The sequence below is a fragment of the Pleurodeles waltl genome, chromosome 7 (assembly GCF_031143425.1).
Source record: "Pleurodeles waltl isolate 20211129_DDA chromosome 7, aPleWal1.hap1.20221129, whole genome shotgun sequence".
In the NCBI taxonomy this organism is placed as follows: Eukaryota; Metazoa; Chordata; class Amphibia; order Caudata; family Salamandridae; genus Pleurodeles; species Pleurodeles waltl.
Window position 1 is genome coordinate 1,106,999,402 of NC_090446.1, and position 24,800 is coordinate 1,107,024,201.

At 42.9% G+C, this 24,800-nt stretch overlaps 1 protein-coding gene across 2 annotated transcripts in view; it reads right to left on the minus strand.

Moving 5' to 3' along the window:
• CACNA1G (calcium voltage-gated channel subunit alpha1 G) overlaps positions 1–24,800 on the minus strand; it is a 1,194,479-nt gene that overhangs the window by 783,742 nt on the left and 385,937 nt on the right. For both annotated transcript variants that reach the window (XM_069200048.1, XM_069200049.1), the window contains exons 2-3: positions 18,219–18,330; positions 5,098–5,231 (exon numbers count right to left, since the gene is read on the minus strand). In XM_069200048.1, coding sequence (XP_069056149.1) covers positions 5,098–5,231; positions 18,219–18,330 — 246 coding nt within the window. The remainder of the gene's footprint in view (positions 1–5,097; positions 5,232–18,218; positions 18,331–24,800) is intronic.

The following is a 24,800-nucleotide window of genomic DNA, read 5'->3' on the forward strand; positions in this document are numbered from 1 at the left end:
ATAGATAGTGAAAGCCACCATCTAGGTTTTTACTTTTGTGGCTACTCGTGTGTGTTTTGCCAATTCCCTTTCTTCTCCTTTTGACCTATCTTTGCACCTCGTCTCCGTGAGTAACAGCTGTGTAACAAATGATTACGTATTCATTCCCTAATATCTTGTCTTTCATGCCTATCAACAAATGGCTACCTATTGCATCCTTTATTCACATGCATAGCTGTTTCTTCCCGTGTCTCCTTCTTCTGCCTTCCCTTTGTCCTCCTTATCCTTATCTGTTGCACCCTGCCCCTTACCCATACCAGAGTCAACTCCTTCTCCGCCATCCATTTCAGTCCCTCATTCCCACCTCCCCTTTGTCACCTTTTTCAGTCTCCCCTGCTTCTTTTTGCTCATCCCATCTTTTTCACCGCCCCCTTCCTTGAAGCCATCCTCCTTCTCTTGCAGAACATTTTCCCAACAAAGCCTTCTGAAAACTGGACCATCCCTTAGTCCTCCCTGGATGATCCCTCAGTCCTGTCCCCCCACTTTGTACTTTCTCTCGCTCCACTGTAATGCTCTTGCCAGGGTCCTTTCCCCTTACCACCATTCAGTCTCATACTCACTCTCTAATTTCCCAACTTCTCCTTGTACTGGCATCGCTCTGCATGGTCATTTTCCACCACTCATCTGTATGTCTTCTGCACAGCTCCCTGCAAGTGGTACTTAACCCTTAGCTTTTCCCGTCATGTCTCTGCGTGGTGACCTTGCTCTTTTCACCCCTGACATGCCCTCTTGTGTCCGGATCCTCTTTCTTCTTCACCCTTTTCTCTTTCACCCAGCCTCTCCTATCCTTTTCTTCTGGTCCTGACATTGAAGTAATTTCAACCTCACTCCTTCTTCCTAAATCACTTCAATCAACCCACCCTTGCCTTCCTCCTTTGACTCCCTTTCTATAACTCCTACCTCATGCCATGTCACACAGCCTGTACCCTTGCCTGGCTGTCTCCTCACTCTGCATTTTGCCCCGCTTCCCTATCTCCTAGTTACCTTTATTATGCCCCACTATAGACCTTATTGCTCTCCTGTTCACAACATCCCTTGCACTTCCCTCACCACCCTTGTCATGCATGTCAATCAGTGTCCTGCATCCGTCTAATGCTGGTGATCTTCTTGAGGAGTGGTGAGCCCTGCCCTCCTTTTCCTTCTCTCACTCTTGCCAATAAGCCACTTGTGTCCCCTATCTTTGCTCCTCATGTGGGGGGTACTCTGGGGGTATACGTCAGCCTGTGGTGCTTGCTCGAGAGCATTTTCCTCTTGCAGGTCTGTGTATTCTGGTGCCCCATCAGTCATCCCCACTTCTCTGGCCGTATCCTTGCTCCTCCACTTGCAGTGCATGGCCACACCCCTGCCCCTCCTAGGACTCTGCCCCCATATGCCAATCCCGCTGCTGACACCTCGCAGAGCCAGCCCCCCAGAGCCCACCTCCTGGCTCCGAGGCTCCTGAGCACTGGCGCCTAGCACCCTGCCTGCCACTCTTTCAGGATCACAAGAGCGGCCTGGGTGCCCTTTTTAGAAGGCACGCTGGACACATCCATTCTCTTATCGTTCCTTTAATCAATTGCTCTGCGCGGACAAGATGTGGTGATGATATTGCAGGGGCTGCACGGCCGCCGTGTTATTGCAACTGCACCTCCTCCCAAATCACCCTGGGCAGAGGGTAATGCCGTCGCCTCTGCCCCGGGCCTTGCTTCCAGCGGCCCCTCAGTAACCTTGCTGGTTATCACTTATCAGCACGCCTGCAAGAAATGGAAAATTTCCGGAAGAGTTCTCCATAAAATCTTCTGTTTTGTTCATGTATGCACTTAGAGATCCTGTATGGCGCTAACTCGTAGTAGCTTTAATGTGGCAGCAGAACAACGCACTCTGAGACCACTGGGATTTGAGCGAGACCTACAAGAATGTTACCGAAACACTTTACTAAGAATAGGAACTAGAAATGCTCTGTTGAAACCTAGCACGCCTTCACTATCCCAGCACACTAGTGATTTGCAAAGAAGAGAAGTGGGACTTGACTGAGAAGTGCTAAAGGACCTTAAAAATCTTCGCATCACAACTTAAGAAGTGCCAACAGATTTATGTTGAGCGACCTCATATATCTGCCCTGCGCCGGGATCTTCTAGACGTAACCAGCATAGGCTCCTGGTAGAGCTGGTGCAACATCGCACCTCTTTGAGCCCCCACCCTCCTCTGACTTCGAGCCTGTAACAATGTTTAAAAGTGGCTTAATATGAAGCAATTTCTATTGATCTGAAAAACAGTGAACAGCTCAACTCAGAAAAGTATGCAGTGTCTTCATTAAACCATTGTTTACAACAATATGAAAGAATTGCAGTAGTGTAGAGTAGGGCGTATTAAAATCACCACCACAGAACAGAAGTCTTTATGTTGACATCTTTCTCAATAACTTAAATAACGACTTAAGCTTGTGCCCCCACTGACAAAGGTTAAGAGGGTTCAGAAAACGCACAGACATTTCATACCACAAACAAGAAAAATGTAAATTGCACTCCCTGGGAATTGATGCTCAAAGAATTTGGAATTAGTCTGCCTTGGAAACTACCAGCACCCAAAGCAATACAACATATTTATTTTAACATTGCTTCATGGTTCCATCCCCTTTAATGTATTCAGTGTACTTTGACTGGTATAGTGAAAGCCAACTTTTTCTATATCTTTAACAAAATGCATAGGAAATGCAGTACATTGTTCCAATCAAGGCTTATTGATGCATTTAGCATTTATCCTGAACAGTCCCTTTACAGTTAAATATGGTTTCCTTTACGTCACATTGATAGAGAGAGTTTTAGCTTTACTCCTAACCTCCTGCTATTGGTTCAGTTTTTTTCTCTGTACACATTTCTGTTGGCTTGCATCGTTGCTTACAATTAGGTTGTTTCAGTTTTCGTACGCCCTTTCGACAAGAATAAGTGCTTTTTGATACCATCCAGTAGCTCAGGATTGCTCTACAATTTAGATTTCCAGGATACTCTTTGTATTATAATGTAGACCCAGTAGGTTTTGCTGAACGTAACTTCGGGGGTAAAGGAAAAATATTTTCAATGTTTTAGGGGGTCGACAACTCAATAGAAACTTTCTGTGGACAAACAATTTTGTTATTTTTTTCCTATTTGGAAATACATACCTCCACACCGAAGAGCTGTTTATGCTAACTGGCCGTGGTCTGTGTATACTATAATTGAATAGTAGACTTAGCATGGGGTCCCTTGCTTGTCAATATAATGTCTAATGAATGTCTAATGTTATCTTATCATGAACTGGGCACTGGACTAATTGAGAACAATTATACAGAGCTGTAGTAAAGAGTAATATTTTAGTGCCAAGCCTATTTTAGCCCCCATTTGCGTCCCTTTGCATAATTGTAAAGGCAGTATAAGTTTGTGTAGTTGTAAAGGTAGCATACGTTTGTATAATTGTAAAGGCAGTGTAAGTTTGTATAGTTGTAAAGGTAGCATAAGTTTGTATAATTGTAAAGGCAGTATAAGTCTGTATAGTTGTAAAGGCAGCATAGGTTTGTATAGTTGTAAAGGTAGCATAAGTTTGTATAATTGTAAAGGCAGTATAATTTTGTACAGTTGTAAGGGTAGCATACGTTTGTATAGTTGTAAAGGCAGCATACATTTGTATAGTTGTAAAGGCAGCATAAGTTTGTATAGTTGTAAAGGCAGTATAATTTTGTATAGTTGTAAAGGCAGCATACATTTGTATAGTTGTAAAGGCAGCATAAGTTTGTATAGTTGTAAAGGCAGCATACGTCTGTATAGTTGTAAAGGCAGCATAAGTTTGTATAGTTGTAAAGGCCGTATAAGTTTGCATGATTGTAAAGGCAGTATGAGATCATCTAAAAAAAGAGCACTTTGGTCCTTGAGGATGGCAACTGGAGCTGATAGGAACATTGTTTGTGTAGACAACTTTGCACCATTACAGACTCGAGATATATTTTTGTAGTTTTTACCAGTTTTCTCTTTTTGAACAATCCCGACACACCAAGTGATTAAAGTAAGGGTACAAGATATAACAGGACCTCTTACAGAAATACTAGATGGGGAGTCTATCTCTTAGAGGGCCCAGGAGTGTCGTTCAACATGTTTGGGACAATGGGGATCAATCAGAGGAATCACAATCCTAAGTAAATAAAAGAGAGACAACAAGAGGAACAAGAAGCTTATTTACCACGACCGGTGCTTATGGAATTGAAGAAGAACTGTACATGAAAATTTGAGTAGCAAATTGCAGTTAGTGCACTAGATCCAACAACTTTTCTTCAATCAGAATTTGAACAGAACTAGATGGTTTTCTTGCGACGCCACATTTAGAATTGCAGGTCTATAAATGTTGAACTCATGCAAGGTTCGTTTTGGTGCTTCGTTTAACAGTTTCCGTGTATAAGCAGAGGTCCTACTAACAATGCATACTGATGACTGCCCTATAGGCTGTCCTTGGTAAAGTATACATTCTGACCAGTAGTAGGAACAGCAGTCCTCTGGTGTGGACCCTACAGATATGGATTTAAGGGAGGGTAGCCACCTAGATTCATGCCATCAAGACACCATATTTATTAACTCCATATAATACATGTTAATTTCTTATATATATATATATATATATATATATATATATATATATATATATATATATATATTGATTATATTATAACGTTTTGAGCCTAAACATTCAAAATGACGGGTATTTAATTAACACATTCATTCGTTAGAAAAATGTAATATTGTGAACAAAGATGTATTCATTAACTACAATATCAGCTAAGCTCAACCCAGTCGTTTATATTTGCGGAACTAATTTATTGTTCAACATTTGAATTCAGGTCATTAGATATTTACGAAACAACTTCCATTTTCTAAAGGTTTCTAAAGGTATCCATCTGCTTTTTTCACGCCATTTCATCAAACGTTTTTCTAACAAAAGGTACATGGAGAAGAGCTTAAGTGTTCGTCATTGTCTGCTACACACATCTGTGAAAGTCATCGGTTAGCAAAAGTAATTAGAGTGAGTATAGCTTCACAAAAACATTCTAAATCTTACCCAGCAAGGACGATGAAAAAGTCCAGCCGGTTCCATGTGTCTCCCAAGTAACACTGCTTCCCAAAAATTCCAAGTGCGACCATCTTGAATATCATTTCCACAGCAAAAAATGTAAAAATAAAATCATCAAAACCCTGCAAACAAAAACAAGGAATCAAGTTAAAAGTCATTAGTAGCTGGAGTTATTTGATGTGGGAGGAGTGAGAATTAGCAGCTCACATTAAAAACGGACAGATGGTTTCCTCGCTAAAATTAAAAGCTACGATTCCCAACTCCCATGTTCAGTTAAAGAAAACAAGATCTCCTTCTAAGCACAGCCTTAAAGGAAAATGGGAACAGATCAAAGAAAAAAAAGAATGCCCTAGGCGCACAAAATACCGAATATCTTTAAACAACCACAGTACTAAAGCCCACCCAGGTATCAATTGCACAACATTTCACCCGGCAAATACCCCCATGAGCGTACTGTATATGTCGGCTAACGAGTTCATGGTCTCGCTAAATCAAAGTAATTAAAAAACATGTATATGAAGGTTTTTTTTGTAGAGGAAAACCATTGCTAAGTAGCTCAATAGTTTGCACAAGTTAGACACCCTCTATACTATGTATGCTGTGTGCTCAGCCCACGAGCAAAGCACATTTCCAGCTCATATTCAAGACTGTGCCTCAATCCACACCATGTTTATGTTCAGGATTTGCAACACGAGGCAAATACTGGAACACTAGTGCAAGATAGCATGAAGAGCAGCAACACCTCTATTGAGCCTGAACGGCCCCTTCAGAGGCTGACGTCATAGGTGTTCAAGGCCCAATAGCCTGCCTCGTGGTTAGAGGAGTTAAACTGATGTTTTATGGCCTGATGGAGAATGACTTCTGTTGAAGGTTGATTGCTTATACAGCTTGATGTTCACCTCACATAAAGTATCCTATTCACTGCAGCTCTTTCCAATAATGATGCCCACTGATGACCAATTCGCTCATCAAGCATCACAGGAGTAGTAACACCTTGGTGAAACAATGTACATTACAAAGCACTGACATCACTGTTGAGAAGTGAAACAATGGACTAAACAGCAGGCTAGCTCTCACACCCCAAACGCTCCCACACTTTGGCTCACACAAGATACCACACTTCTCACTCTTTATAAATAGTTTAAAAAACAAAGGGCAATGGCAATTTCAGAAAGGAGGAAATGAAAAGCCATTTTAAATTCTCTGGTCTCCTTCCACTTCGCAAGCTGTAACACCTTTTGCTATGTTCTTTCACCACTTTTCAACACCACTTTTCAATACACGCAAAATGCTCCAAAACATGGCTGCACAAATAAACTATTTCTGGGTTCGAAGCTCCGCCATTTTTAGTACAAATAGTGATGTTAATTTTATCTATATGCTCTATTGTTTTGGAGTAACAAGTCATCCATTTTTGATTCACCTCCGCTATACTCACAGCCTTGTACCCAAACAACTACTAATTCACCCATGTTCTTCCTTTTCATCTCTTTCTTAAATTCCTCCCCTTCCACACAAACTCTTTGTCCCCTACATCTCAGTCAAGTTCTAATGAAACAAACGGAGTCAAATTTGGTAGTCTGAATTTGAAGGCAAACTCATTGTCCTACATCATGTCATTCAAAATCCTTCCTCCTGCCGTGGCCACTGGAATACACGCATGAAGCTGGCAGGTGAACTGATTGAAAAGGACTGTAACTTAATGTGTACAGCTCCATACTTCCAGAGGTGATCCTCCAAGGCAAGGGATGGTAGCTACACCCACTGGCCCATACATATGAGGTAGAGAAGCCTTTTCACGTTAACATTTCCTTCTATCACATTAGCATCTGGCTCACTGTAGCCTCTGTCACATGCGTGGTCTATAGCTACTTGAAAAAGTTGTAAAGGAAAACCAACACATTTCTCAGTTCAATAACATCATATATAAGGTTAATTTCTATATTTTCCACAGGCAGCTTAGGTGAATCACAAGAAAAGATTGGAAGTGTTCTCGTGGCATGACCTTGTCACCATTAGCATAGTCTAGGCAAAGTGTCCTGAACTTTGACCATCTATTTACCAATAAACTGCCCGAAACCTCTGCTGGGTTTTGTCATCTCTGAGTGATGGGTTGCGTTGACCAATCTCTCAGGTACAGTTCTGGGGTATAAACCTACTACGTATTATACAAATATTATCCCATCTTTTGGAAACAAGTATGTTTTCACCTCTTCATTCAACTTATAACCAGGCCATTCCATACTTCACAAATTCACAACCTTTCTTACCTGATCATAACTATTTACTTCTCATCACTTCTATTACTTCTCCTCCACTGATCTAGGACCTCTTCGCCCCACTTTTCTTGTTATTTTAAATATCCATCACCTAGTAAGCTTGATATGCAATGCATTGTAGAGTCCTTGACCCCCCAATGTATATTCCACAGTGATGCATAATTTTGAAGCTAACTCACTCCATGAAATCATCTTTAGGAAATGCTGTCACTTTCCTTCTTCACTAAGGCCTTAGTCACTGGTGGAATTTGTATCTCTATCTTGTTGCTGAGTTCCTGTGAGACCTGTCAGTCTTAGGGTAGTCTTCCCCCAAACATTTTGCCTTCCTCCATTTTTTGTCTGATCTAATTTTTGCTTGCGTTAGGACTCTGAGCACTTTACCACTGCTGACCAGCGTTAAAGTGCATGTGCTCACTCCTTAAACATGGTAATATTGGCTTATCCCCAAATGACTTATTTAATTTACTTAGAAGTACATGTAGCCAGGACCTGTAAATTAAATGCTACTAGTGGGCCTGCAGATTGTGCCACCCACATAAGTAGCCCATTACACATCTCAGGCCTGCCGTTGCCAAGCCTGTGTGTGCAGCTTTAAACTGTCAATTTGACCTGGCAAAATAAACCTTTTGTCAGGCCCAAACTTCCTTTTTAATGCATATAAGCCACCCTTGGACAGTCGAGCAGGAAGCGTGCCATGCATTTAAAAAGTAGGACATGTACTTTTAAGATTTATTTGTCCTTGTAAGGAAAAACCCTTAAATAAATGTTTTGCTACTCTGCCAGCCATATATCTTCCATAGGATGAAATTGGAGATGCCTTATTACATCCTGTAAGTGTAATTTCCATATGGGAAGGGATATGCAAATCATGTTTGATGTATCTGAAAACAAAATTTAAAATCATGACTTTAGAAAGGTGGTATTTTCTTGCATTCGCCATTTAGTGCCTGTAATGTGTCTCTCAGAGATGTTTTAAGGAAGGGCTAAAGTGAGCTCTGGCCCAGGGCCCCAACCTTTCAGGGGGCCCCCAATACAGCCAGCTCTGTTCTACAGAGGGGCTAACCCTGATTTCCTTGAATAAGTCTTAAAAAGATTGTTTTAAATATAGTTTTCCTTTAATTTATTTTAATGTGGGTGATGTGTGAGAGTCTATTACAGACATTTTGCAGAGAAATGTTGTGTTTATGATTCACAAAAAGGTTTTTAGATCAAAACAGGACCTCACATATGAGAAATGTCATGAGGATGACATGATGTCATAGAGAATATTTGCAGTAATATTAGGGAGCTGCTGCCAAGTTACAATATAAAAAACACACATTAATACCCCTGAATATTAGATACAAACATGTTTAGAATTTGGATGAGGGATTCTGTGCATTGTCAGTGACCTGGCCAAAGAGGACATTAAAGAGCTTGTATTGAATAATACATCCAAAGCAGTTCTAAACAGGGGCCCCAAAAATAGGTTTGGTTCAGGGCCCACAAAATCCATTGGATGCCCCTGGTGTCTCTGGTCATATGACTGGGTGTAGCTGACAGCTGAGCTTTGTGTATTCCTCCTAGGCAGCCGCTCACACCAAAGAGCTTTGGTGTTCCTGAATGTGCCATTACCGTCAGGATGGGAGGTAGGAACTTGGCACAGCCCCACCTACACCTGCATAGGCTGTTTCCTGCCTCCACACAAAGTGCTGCATATCACCTGCAGTTAGTCTGGAGCCAGGCAGGTGAGGCAGGATGCCTGTGGACTTTAAAGGAAAATCTCTAGAAGTTTCTCCCCACTTCAGAGGCACAACTGCACATAAATACAGGACCTCAGATGGCAACTCTTCAGTCCATTTCTGAAACTGTGCTTACACTGCAAGGAAGAAGGACTGCTGTGCTGCCACAAGGACTTCAACTTTGCTGGACTGCTGCCCTAAATGAAGTGCTGCTCTGCTTGATGTCCTGTTGCCCTCCTGCCTGGGGACCAGGAACTGGACCTTCAACTTCATCTTGAACTGAGGTCCCCAAAGTGACTCCAATGGCTAGTCTTCTAGCCTCCTGATCTGAGCCTCAGGGACATAAAAGGCTCCCCAACCAGCTCCTGGACCCAGCAGCAGGGACTTCCTGACCCCCAAGTTTTGCCTCTGTGATCCTGGACCATTGGTGTGGATCACCGGCTCTTAAATCAAGCTTTTGAGTTCTTTGTGACCACGAATTGGCCTATTCGCACAAGACCACACCGCTCACACCAAAATCCAGCACCAGCCAGCGCATCAGTTCACACAGCAACATCAACAGCCCATGAGGGCCCTCCAGCATGAAGCACCAGCCCACCCCCAATATCTGGCCTATTCTTCACGCCATTCCAACAACTGCTTGAGATGTTCTCCTTTGTCATTGCGACCCTTTCCAACATGAACAGGATTGTTGGCACAAAAACTTGAGAAAGTAAACTTTCAGTGGAGCTAATTTCGGACTGAATCCAAAATTAGCTCCACTGAATCCATCGCAATCGGCCTGGACTTTTGACTTTGACTCGATGTAATGCAACCAGATAGCTGCAGTTCATGCTTTCAGCTTTTCGGCTCTATTTTATAGTTTAATCTTAAAAAAATCATAATTCTGGTTCTACTGATTTGATTTTTCTCATGTCTGTCTTGTTTTATTCATTAAATTAAGCTCTATGTTACTAAACTAATGTTGGATCTTTTTGTGTGGTGGGGTTTACTATTAGAAGTGTTGCATAAATTCTTTAAACTTTGCCTCAAAGTTAGGTCTGACTGTTCTGTGGCAAGCTTTATGGCAGTGGTCTCCAAACATTTTTATGCCGCGCCCCCCCCCCCCCAGTTGAAAAATAAAAATCATTGGGCCCTCCTTCAGAATTTTTCACAATTATTTTATAAAGATGGTAATGTTTAAATATGTCCAAGCATATTTAAATATTGCAGTTAAGTACTGTTACCTTTTTAAAAATGCAATAACATATTTCTGCTAAAAACAAAACACTGTTATCTGTGTAATGCTTCTTTTGGCCAGAGTCTGGCTCCCCCCCTGGGATCACTTGAGCCCTCCCTAGGGGGGCCCGCCCCCCAGGTTTGAAGACCACTGCTTTAAGGGGTTTGAGCACAGGTTAATTTGGGGTTTGCTTGTGCCTTACCCTGGCAAAGATTGTGGTTGCTGCTTGACTGTGGCTCAGTCAGTCCAGTCAGCCAACAACCCAATTTCTTAAGTCCCTCTTTTGAGAACTAACCAAAGTCCTAGAAAAGCAAATCAACACCAGACGGACTGCCTCAGCACCAATCACCTCCTGGAGCCTTCCCAATATGGATGTAGACCAAACCAGAACACAGAGACTACCTTTGTTGCCACACAAATGACACGGTCTCATATTGGACAGGAGAGGCACTCATCCTACTTGACCTCTCAGCTGGACTCAATACCGTCTCCTACCCCATCCTCATCCAGTGACTCTTTGAGACCTGAATCAGTGGCACTGCACGTCGATGGATCAGCTCCTTCCTCTCAGGACACACCCCAACGTCAGCCTAGGTCTGTATTCGTCTGGTCTTGCGACTTGATCGGCATCGTCACTCAAGCCTTCTCTCTGAGCTTTACACTCTTCAATATCTATGAACTCCATTCACTGACATCAACCGTGCACAGGGACTCACCGTCATTTTATACAATCGCTGAAACCCATCGGAAGACACCTTCAACACTTAAGCAAACTACATCAGTTGCATGTCCGAGGATGGGGAATGGATGAAAGCCAACTGCTTAAAGCTCAATAACGATAAAACAGAAGTGGTCCTCTTTGGAAAAGACACCTCCCTCTGGTGTTTGACCTGTTGACCCTAGAGCTAAGACCGACTCCATGCATGCCCAGCTCAGTGAGGAACCTAGGCATTGTGACTGACAACCAAGCCTCGATGAGCAACCAAGTCAACAAATGTGCATTCACCTGCTTCCACACCCTCAAGCTCCTCAATAAAGTTCTAAAATATCTGCTGCTGGACACATAAATCATGCAAGCTCTCATCACCTGTGGCATGGACTACAGTAACACCCTCTACATCAGCATCACCTCTTGACTCACCAAGAGGCGCCAAGTCATACAGCATGCAGCCACAAGATTCAAACTCAAACTACCACAATGCACCAACAAATATAAATACCTCAAGAACATACATGTACTTCCAATCCACAAATGCACCCTCTTCAAACTCCTGACACACTCCTTCAAAGCACTACACAACCAAGGTTCAGCATACCTCGACAGTCACATCCAGTTTCACACACAGGCCAGACACCTTTGCTTGGTCAACCTTCTCCTTACCCACATCCCCAGCATCCGCCAGGCCAGAGCCAGGGTCTATGCCTTTTTCTACCTTACCCGACCCTCAAAGCCTGAAACGATCTCCCCTACCACATCACAGCTACTAGCTCTGTCCAAGAGTTCCAGAAGAAACTGAAATTTCTACTCTTCCGGTTGTTCCCTGAAAGGTCTACACCCCTTTCTAAGGTGTCAGGACACCCTCCTGAGTGTTATGTGTGCCATATATATAGGCATAAAAAACATAAATAATCTTTCTTAATGTCCCATACTGAATCTAAATAGATGTTCTCAGTAATCAAGTATTTGTGATTCATCACTTTTATGAGCTATCAGATGAACCACTTAGTATTTTCTTTTCCCCCAGTGTGATCTGCATTAAAACTGCTCCAAGCTACGCAAGTTGACATAACTGTGATGATAAATGTAACTACTGGATCATACCTTTGAACATAGGTGGTCTTCTTTACCTTGACTTTATCAGTCTGAATACCCCCTTACATCATTCAATTGACTTAAACTCAACACCCCCTTAAAGGCATGGCATTCTCAGATATACAAACAGCCATACTTTTTACGGTGGGTGTGTTCACAATTGTCCACATTAGGCTTTCTTTTGGGTGCACTCTGCCTGGTTATCTATAATCTAGGCCAGTGTTTCCGAAACTTTGGGTGGCGACCCACTGGTGGATCTGGAGCTGATGTTTTTTGGATCACAAAAGTCAGAGCAATAAATAAAGGTGCATCTAAAATCTGTGTTTCAGTTGTCACATTTCCCAGTGATTCAAAGACAGAGGTCAAATGTCAGGGTGCTTTATTCTTTTAACATGGGCACTGGTGGTTACTTGTCTCTCTCTGACTGTAAAATTAGAGGAGTCTTTAAAGTGAATTATGTGACAATGCAGGATGTGTGTTTTGCAGTGCATAACAAAATGTAAATACTTGTAAATGAACTGTATGCACCCAGCAGTTAGTAAAGTAAAAATGAAATACTTTTTTGTAATTATGAATTGTGCTCTGAAAAAGGAGATTTTACGAAGATCTAAACAAATCAAGACACTTTCTTGGTGATGCATAATGATAATTATTCAAATAAACCCGATTTCCTCCTATTATAATTTGTGTGCTGTGAATTTTTATCAGTAAAACTGCATATCTATGCAATTTTAGTGGCAATATCAATGGAAAATGTGTTGTCTGTAAATGACAATGCTCTACCACATGAGGCTTTAGTTACATTCAAAAATTGCCTTTCCCCATTCCCATTAAAGGTAGGTGTGTCACAAAAGTTTATTGTTCTAACACATTTGTGTACCACTGATCTAGACAGGTGTCAGGCCTTCTTCTTAGCCATGGGTACTGGGGGTCATTTCCCTCTGATGTTACGGGGTGTGTCCTAATATGGCTGTGCAAACTGGGCCAAATACAGACCCTTCAGCGCTTCATTTCAGTGATAGTAATGGCGAGCAGTCATAGGCTTCTCAGGGAGAAAGTGTGGGGATATGCAAACTCAGTACTCAACAGCCACCCAGCAATGAAATAACTGAATGTCCAACCCTGTGCTTTATGTTGATAAAAGAAAAATATTTTAACCTACAAACGTAAAATGCAATACTTCATGGCCCATAGCAAGGGCAAAATTATTGTACCGGTGCCTGAGCTACCTTGCCTTGTATTCTGAACCACCTCACTCCTCTTTTGGATATTCCTGTCCTCTTTTGCCAAGTCTAGGTAGGCCGCCCCCTGGGATGAAGTGTCTCGCAAGCAAGAGTTAAGGCACAGGTGAAGATTTACCTCTTGTTCTGTTCTTGGCATCCCTGCCTTTAGCATGTCTTCGGGTTTATAGTCTCACCACAGAGTAGGCCACTGAGTCAGTTCTGATGGCAGCATGAGCCTGAAGCATACATCTCACTTCACTCCCACTTCTGGTAGTGATGTGCTGTATTCACACTTGACAAGTGATCCAGGGAGAACTACAAAGGGAGATAATTAATGTCCTCAAGTTTAGGTATTGATTCTGGTGTGTGATGGGTAATCTTCTGGGTGACATGGGAGCTGTGGTAGTGTTCTACCAAAGTCAGAGGTCACAGCAGTACGAGCGCATTCATGGGTGTAGCAGCACAGCACTCCTTGAGTGCAGTCATTCAATGGAGGCAGCACATTCTGCCTCGGCATAAAGTTCTGCATGGTGGCACACTCATTCTCGGGCATACAACTTCTAAATGATGGCATGCTTCACCAAGGCATAAAACATCTTGATGGTGGCATGCTCCACCATGTGCAGAAGTTTCTTGGGGGGCAGAGGTGATGAGTGAGGTGTGTGATTCCTCTGGGAATCATCCACAAGTCTGCACCCCACACTCCAAGGCATGCATATCAATCTCATAAGTCTTCCTTCACCCAATGTAGCCGCAAAGCACTGTGAGTCAAACTATTCTGGCGCTTTAGGTCAGACACATCTCTGTAGGATTGGCAGACTCCTTCCTGCTCTCAACTGCAGGTCAGCGAATCAGTTTCTATCAGTCACACTAGACTCCAATTGATGCCCTCCTACTTTAAGGAAGCTAGCTGTTAGGCAGATACCAGCTCTGGTCACATAACAGTCCTCTGAGTACTTAGACGAACACTCCCTTCCTTGTTTAAAGAGAAGTTGGAAATGGAAAAACAAGCGAGTCAGTGGATCCAATAGTTATACATTCAAAGAAGACAACAGGTGCACTTTCTCAGTCTCCACTTTTTGAACCAGTTTGGGGTGGATTATCTATCATCTGTCCTCGCAGGGTATTTTCCAGACACAGCCTTTGTATAAAGTGTTGCTCCCCAGGATAGGGTAGTGTCAAGCCTGGAGTTCCAACAACAGAGGTACAAGAAGGTGTGGGCTTTCTGCACCAAGCTCATCAAAAGTCACACTGACAGTGATCAGAAAAGAGACAAAAGCAGGCCTCACCTAAATAAGCATTCTCATACTTAATACCTGTGACTGCAGTCTCACGTTTCACCCCCACCATCCATCAAATGGCTTTGCTCCGGAAGACCAATCATCAGCCCCTCTGACGTTTCCCTAACTGAATTTATAAAGGAGGCTTGTGTCCTCTTTCCCCACTTCACTGACTAGGTCTCCCCCTTCCAGCTGCCGGAATCTCAGCAATACATTTCCACAGTCTGTGAAAACAACCTCACCTCCATCTCATGAACAGGGCAGGGGCTTCCAAAATGGAACTCTCAGGACTCCATTGCTCTGGTCCTCTTCACAGGCAATGCAGGAAATGCATTTACCAAATGATCCACAAACATACACACACTTAACATACACTTGGGTGTTAACCTAGGATATGGGTTAATATAATGTAACTTTACATGAGTGGGTTAGTAAGCCTCCACTCCAGTGTCATGGATAAAAAGGTCTAGTATGCTGTCACCATTGCTTTACATGTGAAATGTAAGACAGGGGTGGAATGTCTTTGTCAGTCAAATGAAGGTACACTTGATTCACCCCTCCAAAGCATAGGAGAAGTCTAGGACTTCACTTAGGGATAGGCCTAGGCCTTCATGCACACACTAGATTGCTGTGAAGCTGGGGCCAAGATCAAAAAAACAGATCCAGATGTTCAAAGTTGGGCACTCCATGCAGGGGAACTTTATACCATGCACAGGATGTTCCCTTCCCAACAATAGTCAAATATTCAGTTTCAAAACTTACAAAGCTCATGATCTATTATATGTTCTTTGTATTGAAGCTTACTTAGCACTTTTCTGAGCCCACCAAACCTCCTGACAACCTTTGGGAAGAACTGCACCCTTGGAAGGTCACCTAAAGCATTCGTCAGCATTCATGTAAACATTTTGACAGCTGACACAAGACCAAACAGCATCCTATTGAACCAGAAAGCTGCCTCTGTTGCAATTAAAGCAATAGAACTATTTTGCTCTCACTGAAAACTGACTTGATGGTAAGCTACAGTGAAATCAAGAGTGGTGATGACTGTTTCCTCTCAGAGAAGCATAATTACCTTGTTTATGTTTGAAACAGCGGTTCATCATCATACACCTTCTGATTATCCTACTATCAATGCACAATCGAAAATGCCAACTGAGCCCCTTAAGGAACTCCCTGGTGCCAACCATTCAATGTTTCCCATTAGTTTGATGGGCCCTTCCTCAAACAAGCTCCTGAGTTCAACTTATTCTAGTTCCCCATTGAATATGCATGTTTAAGAGCTCATGCTTGCTTCCATTGCTGTATCATCTTAATACAATAATATAATACCCAGCTTCATAAAAGGTACATTTTGCCTCTGTTCACAGAAACTTTCTGTTGATATTATTATAATCAGTGACATGACAAACTTAAGCAGGCCCCCCTTGCAAAGTACGTAGAGGGCCCCCCTCCTCCCAGCCCACCACCTACCACCTTTGCTGAGGGAGGGGCCCTGCAGGTCAGGGGCCTCTGCACCATGGGGGCTGCCGGAGCTTATGTTATACCACTGGCTATAATCACTATCAAGTGATGTTCACACCACACACCTACATTCCCATTTTATAACACATTATCCACTGTTAGCACAATTTCACTGCATCGGTCAACTGATGCTTGATCTGTTGGTTTTTCACCATTCTGTTGATCTTTTACAGCACTATACAAAATAGCCCATATAGGTTACTGTGCACATCATCTATAGTCAATGCCTTCTTTAGAAATGGCCAAAGATGCAGAACTTGCACATCTATGTAAAATCTCTGAAATGTTGCAGAATGCCCAGTTAGCCTTTACCACCACCCATTGTTGTTAATTCACTTACATTTGCCTGTGTTCATTTTTCTTTGCTGAGGTTGAAATGCAGCATTAATGCTTCTTGGTGAAACTTCTGCATTGAAGCATTAACTTGACCCTTATTCTTTCTTCTATTTCCACTACAAAACACATATGACAAACTGGTGCCTTTCCTTGACTATGCTAGTGCTTTATTTAGAATATTCATTGATTCTTTAGGAAAACACTATAGTTATTTAAACAATTATCACCCTTTATGGTCTCTTATCCTCATCCTCTGCCAGCCTCATCCACTACGCAATGCAGCAGTAGGACAGTTCTCTCAATTTTGAAAGAAGACTGTCATAGGAGGTCTTTCATTTTGACCTTCAGGAGAATGGATCTATACAGTACAGACATCTTTATTGGGGTTAGTTGAAAATTTGGGATACTGGAAAATGTTCATTTTGAACACACAAGCCCTGTAGGAAAACTCGAAATAAAGAAGTAGCATCTGTTTCAGAGGGCCTGATTACGACCTTGGCGGAGGGAATAACTCCGTCCCAAATGTGACAGTTTTCCCGTCCGCTGTGTTACAAGTTTCATAGGATATAATGGAACTTGTAATACAGCAGGCAGGATATATGTCATATTTGGGATGGAGTAATCCCCTCCGCCAAGGTCGTAATCAGGCCCAGAGTGTACTTGTAAGCCTCAGCCCATTTGTTCACTCCTCATTGCATAGGGAGGGATTTGGGGCTTTGCACCACCTGATCTACCTGAAAGCCATAGTGAAAAAAAGCTTAAAGCTTTGGTTGCAAGCAAGTGTTCATCAACGTTGCTGATAGGAGGTACAGGAGCAATTGATGCCTGTCTTCTTGCAGTTGAAATCTCTTAGTCACTTAAGGAGACACCTCTCATTGGACACAACACTGCTACATGGCGTGGAGGACTTGGTGAATGGAAAGAGCTTGCAGTTCCAGTCTTTTGTGAATTCTGCACTGAACGTTACAGGAGCATTGTTGTGGAGAGGTATCAGCAGAGACAGTCTTTAATGTCCTCAGAGGTGCAGTAATTGATGGAGGGAAATGACAAATTGATGCTCAATACCTCTAAAAATTCAGACAGCATCACTAATTGGTAGCTTGGGCAACGGTCCAGTGGAATCACTGGTTATCAGGGACCTTGTCATTCAGTGGCAGGAGGTGCCTCAGAACATGTTGTGGTGGACCTTGAAGTCCAGCTGAGGGTCGTGCCAGGCAGCGAGGTGGCAACACTAGGTATAGCAAACAAGCATGTCTCGTTATGAAGCGCTGCACACACTGGTATAGGATTCCTGGCTATGAAAAGGGCCCGCGTTTCTTGTAATTCTGGTGTCTCTCACTTGAAGGTGCTCTAGTCAATAGGGTAAGACTGCTAGAGGAGATGAGTTAACAGAACCTACGGTCAGAGCCTCTCTGCAATAATACCATGTACTCCAGAACAGAACAATGTTTTGTCTCGGTGGACAAGTGGTCAGTTGAGCTGAGAGGGAGGAGGACACACCATAACAAACAACATCACCTTTCTTTTTTTATTGTTTTCTGACGAATTCTCACAAAATACATGTATAGCAGCATTCCTAGATTGTGTATTTAAATCTACATATATACAAACGTCGGAAAATATATCAAAAACATATTTGCAGTCTGTATATTCATGCAGTTCATTCTCCATCACACAAACACACAGGGTTTCAGCAGGGCATTAGTGTCGTACGTACCTGTAAAATAATGCAGCGCTGCGAATCACAGACCATGTCCTCACAGGGATGGAACATTCCCAGGGTCACGCAGTTCAGGAGGATTACCAGCATGCTGAAGCGCTCAAACCATGTATAGGAGAGAAAGGTCAAGGAACTCAACAGATACAGAAGCACAATGGCCTTTGTGAAGAAGGCCCTGGGATTCTCAGACACAATAGTAACATTATTGGTTGTGTTCAAGGCATGACATTTCAGATCAAAGCTCCTCTGAAGAAACAGTGCCAACAGTTCCCCATACACAGCCCCCGCCCAATTCCTTTACGGCATTCTCGGGGTGTCTGCACCTTTTCAGATAGGCGACTTCAGCTGGAAATAATGCTGTAAGAATTCTTTTGAAATGTGCATGTTCTTGGCCAGCAATTCTAATATGACCAATAATGCTTCCGATGACATCTCCAAAGGCTCTTTCATTGGGCGTGCAGGCACGCAGGACATAGCTTGCTCCAGACCCAATCTTTAACAGCAAATCAAACTACCTATGTATTCATATGACTGTAAGTGAGAATATTGAGGCCAAAATAGCGCCCTCCCAAAATATCGACTACTACAATATAGTATAGGTATGGACATGCAATTAATAATCAATTTCTACTCTTAACTCCATATCTACATTCGTTAAAGATAAATCTATTAAGGCACATATATATATATATATAATAAAATATGCTATATGATAGAGAGAATGATGGGGATAGGGACTTAAATTAATACATATAAATATAAATTACCTACCGGGAGTCGCCAGTAGGAAATTCTAGTTACGACCTAGTTTCCATAGGAAAATCCTTTTTTGTTTTTACCAATAACTTTAATACCATTTGACGAATCCTCACAAAATTTTCAGAACTAGTTTGCCATTCACTTCAGGTATTGTCTTGAAAGTTTCAGGGGAGAAAAAGCTATTTCCCTGTGCAATTTCCATAGGGATTTTTAGGCACCACTACAGCCAGAACTGCTGGGCAGAATTACACCAAATTTGGCAGAAAAGTATTGGACCTTAAAGCGCCATTTTTTATTTTTGGTGTAAATCCATTCACTAGTTTAGGAGAAATTTAAAATTTGAAAATCTAGATATCTAAGTACGGGGATCCTCCTCGGATCAGACAACTCCTGTGCTAATATCTGACTGGCTGCCAACACTTCAACAAGGAAGTGTTGACAACAATTTTGGGACTCGGACACAGCCAAGTTCCAAAAATAAATGCAAAAATAATGAAAAAGGGGCAGGTAGCAATATCCTGACCTCCTAGGCCTGGTGCTGGAGTCCTCCAATGACCCTCTCAGGATCAGAAAGCATTAAAAAAAAAATCCAGAGAAAGAGCGGAGAATACATGGATCCTGGGAAAATTAAAGAATTAAATAAAAACATTGTAGCATTCCATGCTTGCTTCTCTTTTAGCCGGGTGGGCCAGGTCCTGGGGGCATATTTAAATTAATTATTTAAATGTAAGAGAATGCAGCCCTTCTCCCCAATGCCAGTTTGAGCCTTGGAGACAGCCTTCTCCCTGGGGCTTTATGTAATAAAATGAGACGGGGGCTGTGTGGCCCCCCTCCATAGGCCTTTAAAGGCCCCAGGGGACCGCCACCTTCCTGAAGCTTGGCTAGGAAATTAGAGGGGGACCACACAGACATTTCTCCAAGGACCACCTTTTGTGGGGCAATGCCCACCCTGGGAAGTTTGCTGTCGCTTGGCAGAAGTCATTGGAAGAAAACTGTAAGTCTGCTCCCAGAAGGCGGGAGCACAAAAACTGCTCCTTGTCACATTTCATCTGTTTTCAGGACCACTGTCAAGTGGGTAGGAAAAGAGATGAATGGAGTGCCCCCGCATGCAGGGAGCAGCATTTCTTAGTGCTCCTTGCGTACAGGAGCAATACTGGCTCCCTCTGGAGGCGGGTAGCCAGAAGGCATCACAGGGGATTTGAGGATCCTACCACAAAGTCACAAAAACTGCCCTGGGTAGGGCCAAGGCACTCAGCAGTGAGTGACAAAGCCCTGGGAGATGGAGTCCCTGGGGCCAAAATCAGCATGGGAGTGGGGCACATGGCCCCCTTCCCTTATACTAATTGGCAGAGGGATGGTTCTCCAGGGCCAAAATCGGCCCAAGGAGAGGGTGCACCTGCCCCCCTTCCTATTTTACTAATTGGCTCACCCATGTGGACGAGGTCTCTGAGGCTGAATTCAGCCCAGAGTGAGGGGGTCACTTGGTCCCTCCTTCCCTTGTAGTTATTGGGTGGACCCAAGGATGGGGTCCCAAGGGCTGTATTAGGCCCAGGGAGAGGGGCTATGTGTGCCTCTTCCAGGTGGTGTGAGTGTGTGTGTGTCCGGGACCACTAATCCCCAAACACCTCCAAAAATGTTAATATTTATGATGGGTCCCTGGGGCTGATATCAGCCTGAGGAGGGGGGATATGCAGCCCCCCTCCAAAAAAAAAAAAATATTTATGCTGGGCCCCAGTCGGATGGGGTCCTGGGGGCCAATATCAGCCTGAGGAGGGGGGCCATGCAGGGTTGGGTGGTTAAAGGGGTTTGCTGCACAGACTGGCCACAGACTAGCCCTGTGGACAACCCACACTGTGCACGGCGGATGACTGTGTGCAGTGTAGAATTGGATAGTTATAGGGGTTGGCCGTGTGGGGTGGTGGTTGTATTAACATATAGTAATGAAAATTACTATACGTAAAAAAAACCCATTGAAATGCACTTTTTTTTTTTTTTTGACCTATCAGACCATAGAAATTCATCAGTTATAGTTAGAGTTATCTCAAGTAACTCCAACTTGTGCCCTAAGTAACTATAACTCGTGCCCTTGCCATGCACTGAGTACCCCACAAATTACAGCCCTCATGACATTTTGAAAACATCAATGATAATGACACTGTAACATGTGCAGTAAAATTATTGATCAGATAACTGTGCATGCCAGTGGCCAGTGTTATTAGATGTCGGCGAGCTGAATACCTAGGCTGAACAGTCTGAAATCCAAACCACTGCCCAACACCCCATGACCCTTTGTCTCACTCTTGTCGGTTTCTGCTTTGCTCCATTGTGACAGTTTATCTGTCTCTCCCATTTGTTTATTTTCCCTCTGTAGATCTCAGGAAGTGTCCAATGAGAAAACATGGGTACCAGTCTGCAAAGATGAGTCCTAGTAGCACCCACTGGCAATGGCTGGCTCAAATTAAGCACTGAATGGACTCATGTAAATCAACACTCAGGATAACATTTTCACTTGGAAATGGTGAATTGCCAAACTGACTAAACTTACTTAAGTGTAAGAGTAACTTTACATGTGTGGCTTGACCATGTTTAAATATATTTACAGTTTACAGACAGTAACTAAGCAGTCAGGCAGAGTGTGTCTTTTCTGGGTATCAAATATATAATCTTGTTTACATGATGTTTCTAGAGGTCAAGGTGTCCAATTGTGCATATAGTATCTTTCCAGAAAGTGGATGTACAATCAGGCACACTGTACGATTTTGAAGATTAATGTGCACAGTCAGTCATACTGTATGTTTCCGGAGAGTGGTGTGCACAATCAGGCATAATATATGTTTCCGGAGAGTACATGCACAATCAGGCATATTTTGGGTTTCAAAGAGTATTGTACAATATCAGGCATTCTGCATGTTTCGAATGTAGAAGACGATGAGCAATCAGGCATAGAGGATGATTTCAAGGGGTAGGGTGCACAATAAGTTGCATTGTATGTTTCCACAGAGAAAGAAATAAAGTTAGATTTTCTGTACATTTTCTGAGAGTAAGATGCATTTTTGGCCATACCGAATGCTTGCAAAGAGCATGGCCCACAATTTGTCTCTGTATGTATGCAGAGAGTGGCATGCACATTCATGGATTCTCCAAGTTTACAGAAAGTAATGTGCACAATCCTGGGTCCTGTATGTTTGCAGATTGAAAAATGCCCAATAAAAATTGAAATGTGTTTTTAGATCAACAGAGAGACACACAGCGATTCTAGGGATGTGGCAGGTGCTTCATCACACTCAGGCAGGGAGGCAGTTCAGAACGATAATGGAAAACAATGGGCCCTGTCAAACAGGTCTTTTTTCACATTAGCTGTTTATTCAAATTTACTGAAGGGTCAATGGTACTCAGTGTCCTAAGAACAGATTTTGACAACCCACTTACAGCTCCTTATCCTTTATAACTATGTTTACATTATGTAGCTTCAAAGAGAGAGCCTCTACTAACGTGATCAGTCCGAAGGAGAATGACATAATGAGGCATGTGAAAGGCATCAATGTAAAAAATAACTCCTTTTAAAGTTTACAAATATTAAAAATAAGGAGCATTTGGGCATTTTAACTGTGGAAGGTGGTGGAAGAAACGTTTCAAAGTAGGGTGAGAAAACAAACCAGTGCACAAGTAACTTACCCACTTTTTCCAACGCGGCTAAAACCACCTTGCCTTAGGGCCTGATTTACAGGTTGGTGGCGGGGTTACTCCGTCACAAATGTGACGGATATCCTGTCCGCCTCGTTACGATCCCATAAAAGCCTATGGAGTAACCTTCCCCAAACTCTAAGTCAGGCCCTTAATTTTCTTTTATATAATTAATTTTCAAAATAGAGACAATTTAACCAGATATTTAAGAATATTGCATCAGACTTATCAGGCTAGGATATCATCTCTCTCACGTTCACCCTTAAATACACGCTCCCATCTTAGAGTCTTTGCTCATTTGCTACACTTGTTTGTTCAGTAATATCAGGAGTGTTTTAGAAGCCCTAAAACTTTAGTGAGCTCATTTGAAACAGTTCCCCGAGGGCTGTCACTAGGCACTGCAGGAAGATCCACCAGGCATAAATGCTCCCTCAACCTTAAAACTCTATCAGTATGAGACAGCTGCAGGATCTCATATTGCCATAGGACAGCCTATACAACACAACATCAGTCCAGGAGGGCACTGAAGGTAGCCCGCATGGGCTTGCTTTTGGATGATGTGCATGATTCTTATTAATATCTGAAGTCACCAATCTCCTTGGGCTTTTACTCGAGACAGGAGTAACTTCGATGGGGCAGAGGCATCTCCATATGGTACCCTGACCCCAGATCCACTGTCGTCCCCATGCATATGCTGGGAAGTGAGTGCGGACAGGTGGGAAGAGGGCCATAGAGAAGTTCCTCTTGAGGACGAGAGGGCTTGCAGAGGCATCAGAAAAGAGAAGGCACGATCCAAAAACAGTATCTGCAGGAGACATTAAAGCCCTGCTGTTCTGGTGCCTGTGTTCAGACCAGTGCTTAGTTTGTAAAATAAGGAGTACCGGTGCCCAGTGTGTGCTCAGAAGACCAATGCTGGTGATATGTGCTAAGGTGCAGAATACCAACGCTACATAATCTTCAATCCACATTATGCCTCTTGCCAGACACTCCCAGCCCCTTTATCTCACCCTTGCAGTTTCCTGCTTTCGTTCTTGGTGGCGGTTTTTCCATCTTTCTCTCTCTCCCTTGTATTTTTTTCTTAACTCTTAATGTGGGTCAATGTTTGCTGAGGAAAAGCAAGTGGAGGTTCCCAAAAATGAGTGTTGGTGGTCCCTCCGGCCACCACTGGCTCAAATTAAGCACTGGTTCAAACCCTGCAGCCTGCCTGCCTCGCTGAAGCCTCTCGGATGGTCGATTCTAGCTCGTGTTATCTAGTGGACATTTCTACAAGGTGTTATCTGGGGCCTCGTACATTGACAACAGGGCATTCCCACTTGCTTTGAGGGAGGAATACGATAACTGTTGCTCCTTTCCCTACGTATGTACACACGTACGTAATTAGTTTACTTAATAAAAAATTATATTTTTACAGTTAGCTGGAGGTGGATGGATTCACTTCTTTGGTGTGAACAATGGCACTGACCGTGTCAACGAAATAGCCAGGTGTGGGCATCAAAGAGGTTAGAATAGCGCAAAACATGTCCAACAGTGTTCCTGTTTGGCACTATGACATGATTTGCTTTAATTTATTTTTTTACAAAGGTCATGATTACCCAAGGTGGTCCTGCTACTGTAGTAGGGACCTTAATTGGACTTGGCTCATCAAACTTAAGCAGGACTATTTTAGACTAAAGAGTTGCATGGTCCCCAGCTTCCTCCTGAAGTCTAAAGAACTGTTGGAGGACCTATTTATCAGGTGCCGAGCGTTTTAGGGCACATCTTTTTTAGAGCAAGAAGTCAGTCCACTCAATCTCAGCTCCTAAACTTTGGACCCACCAACAGATATATGGAGGCAGCTCTGGTTACAGTTGGTGGATAGTGCAGGCCGGCAGGCCATTACAGAAAGAATTTGAGTAGAAATGTCCTCAGTAGTTTGAGATGGAAGTTATCTGTGCTCCCAGTGAGAGGTCTTCAAACAGGACCTGGATTGACACGTGATGCACTTTGCAAGTGCATGTTCAATTTAAGAAACTAGAGGGTAACAAAGTAACAAACAATCATGGGAGATGCACTGTGCAACATTGTAAGTAACATGCTCACTTGTAGGCAATGCACTCTTGGCACAGAAAAGCAATAGCAATGCTGAAACGTTTAAAT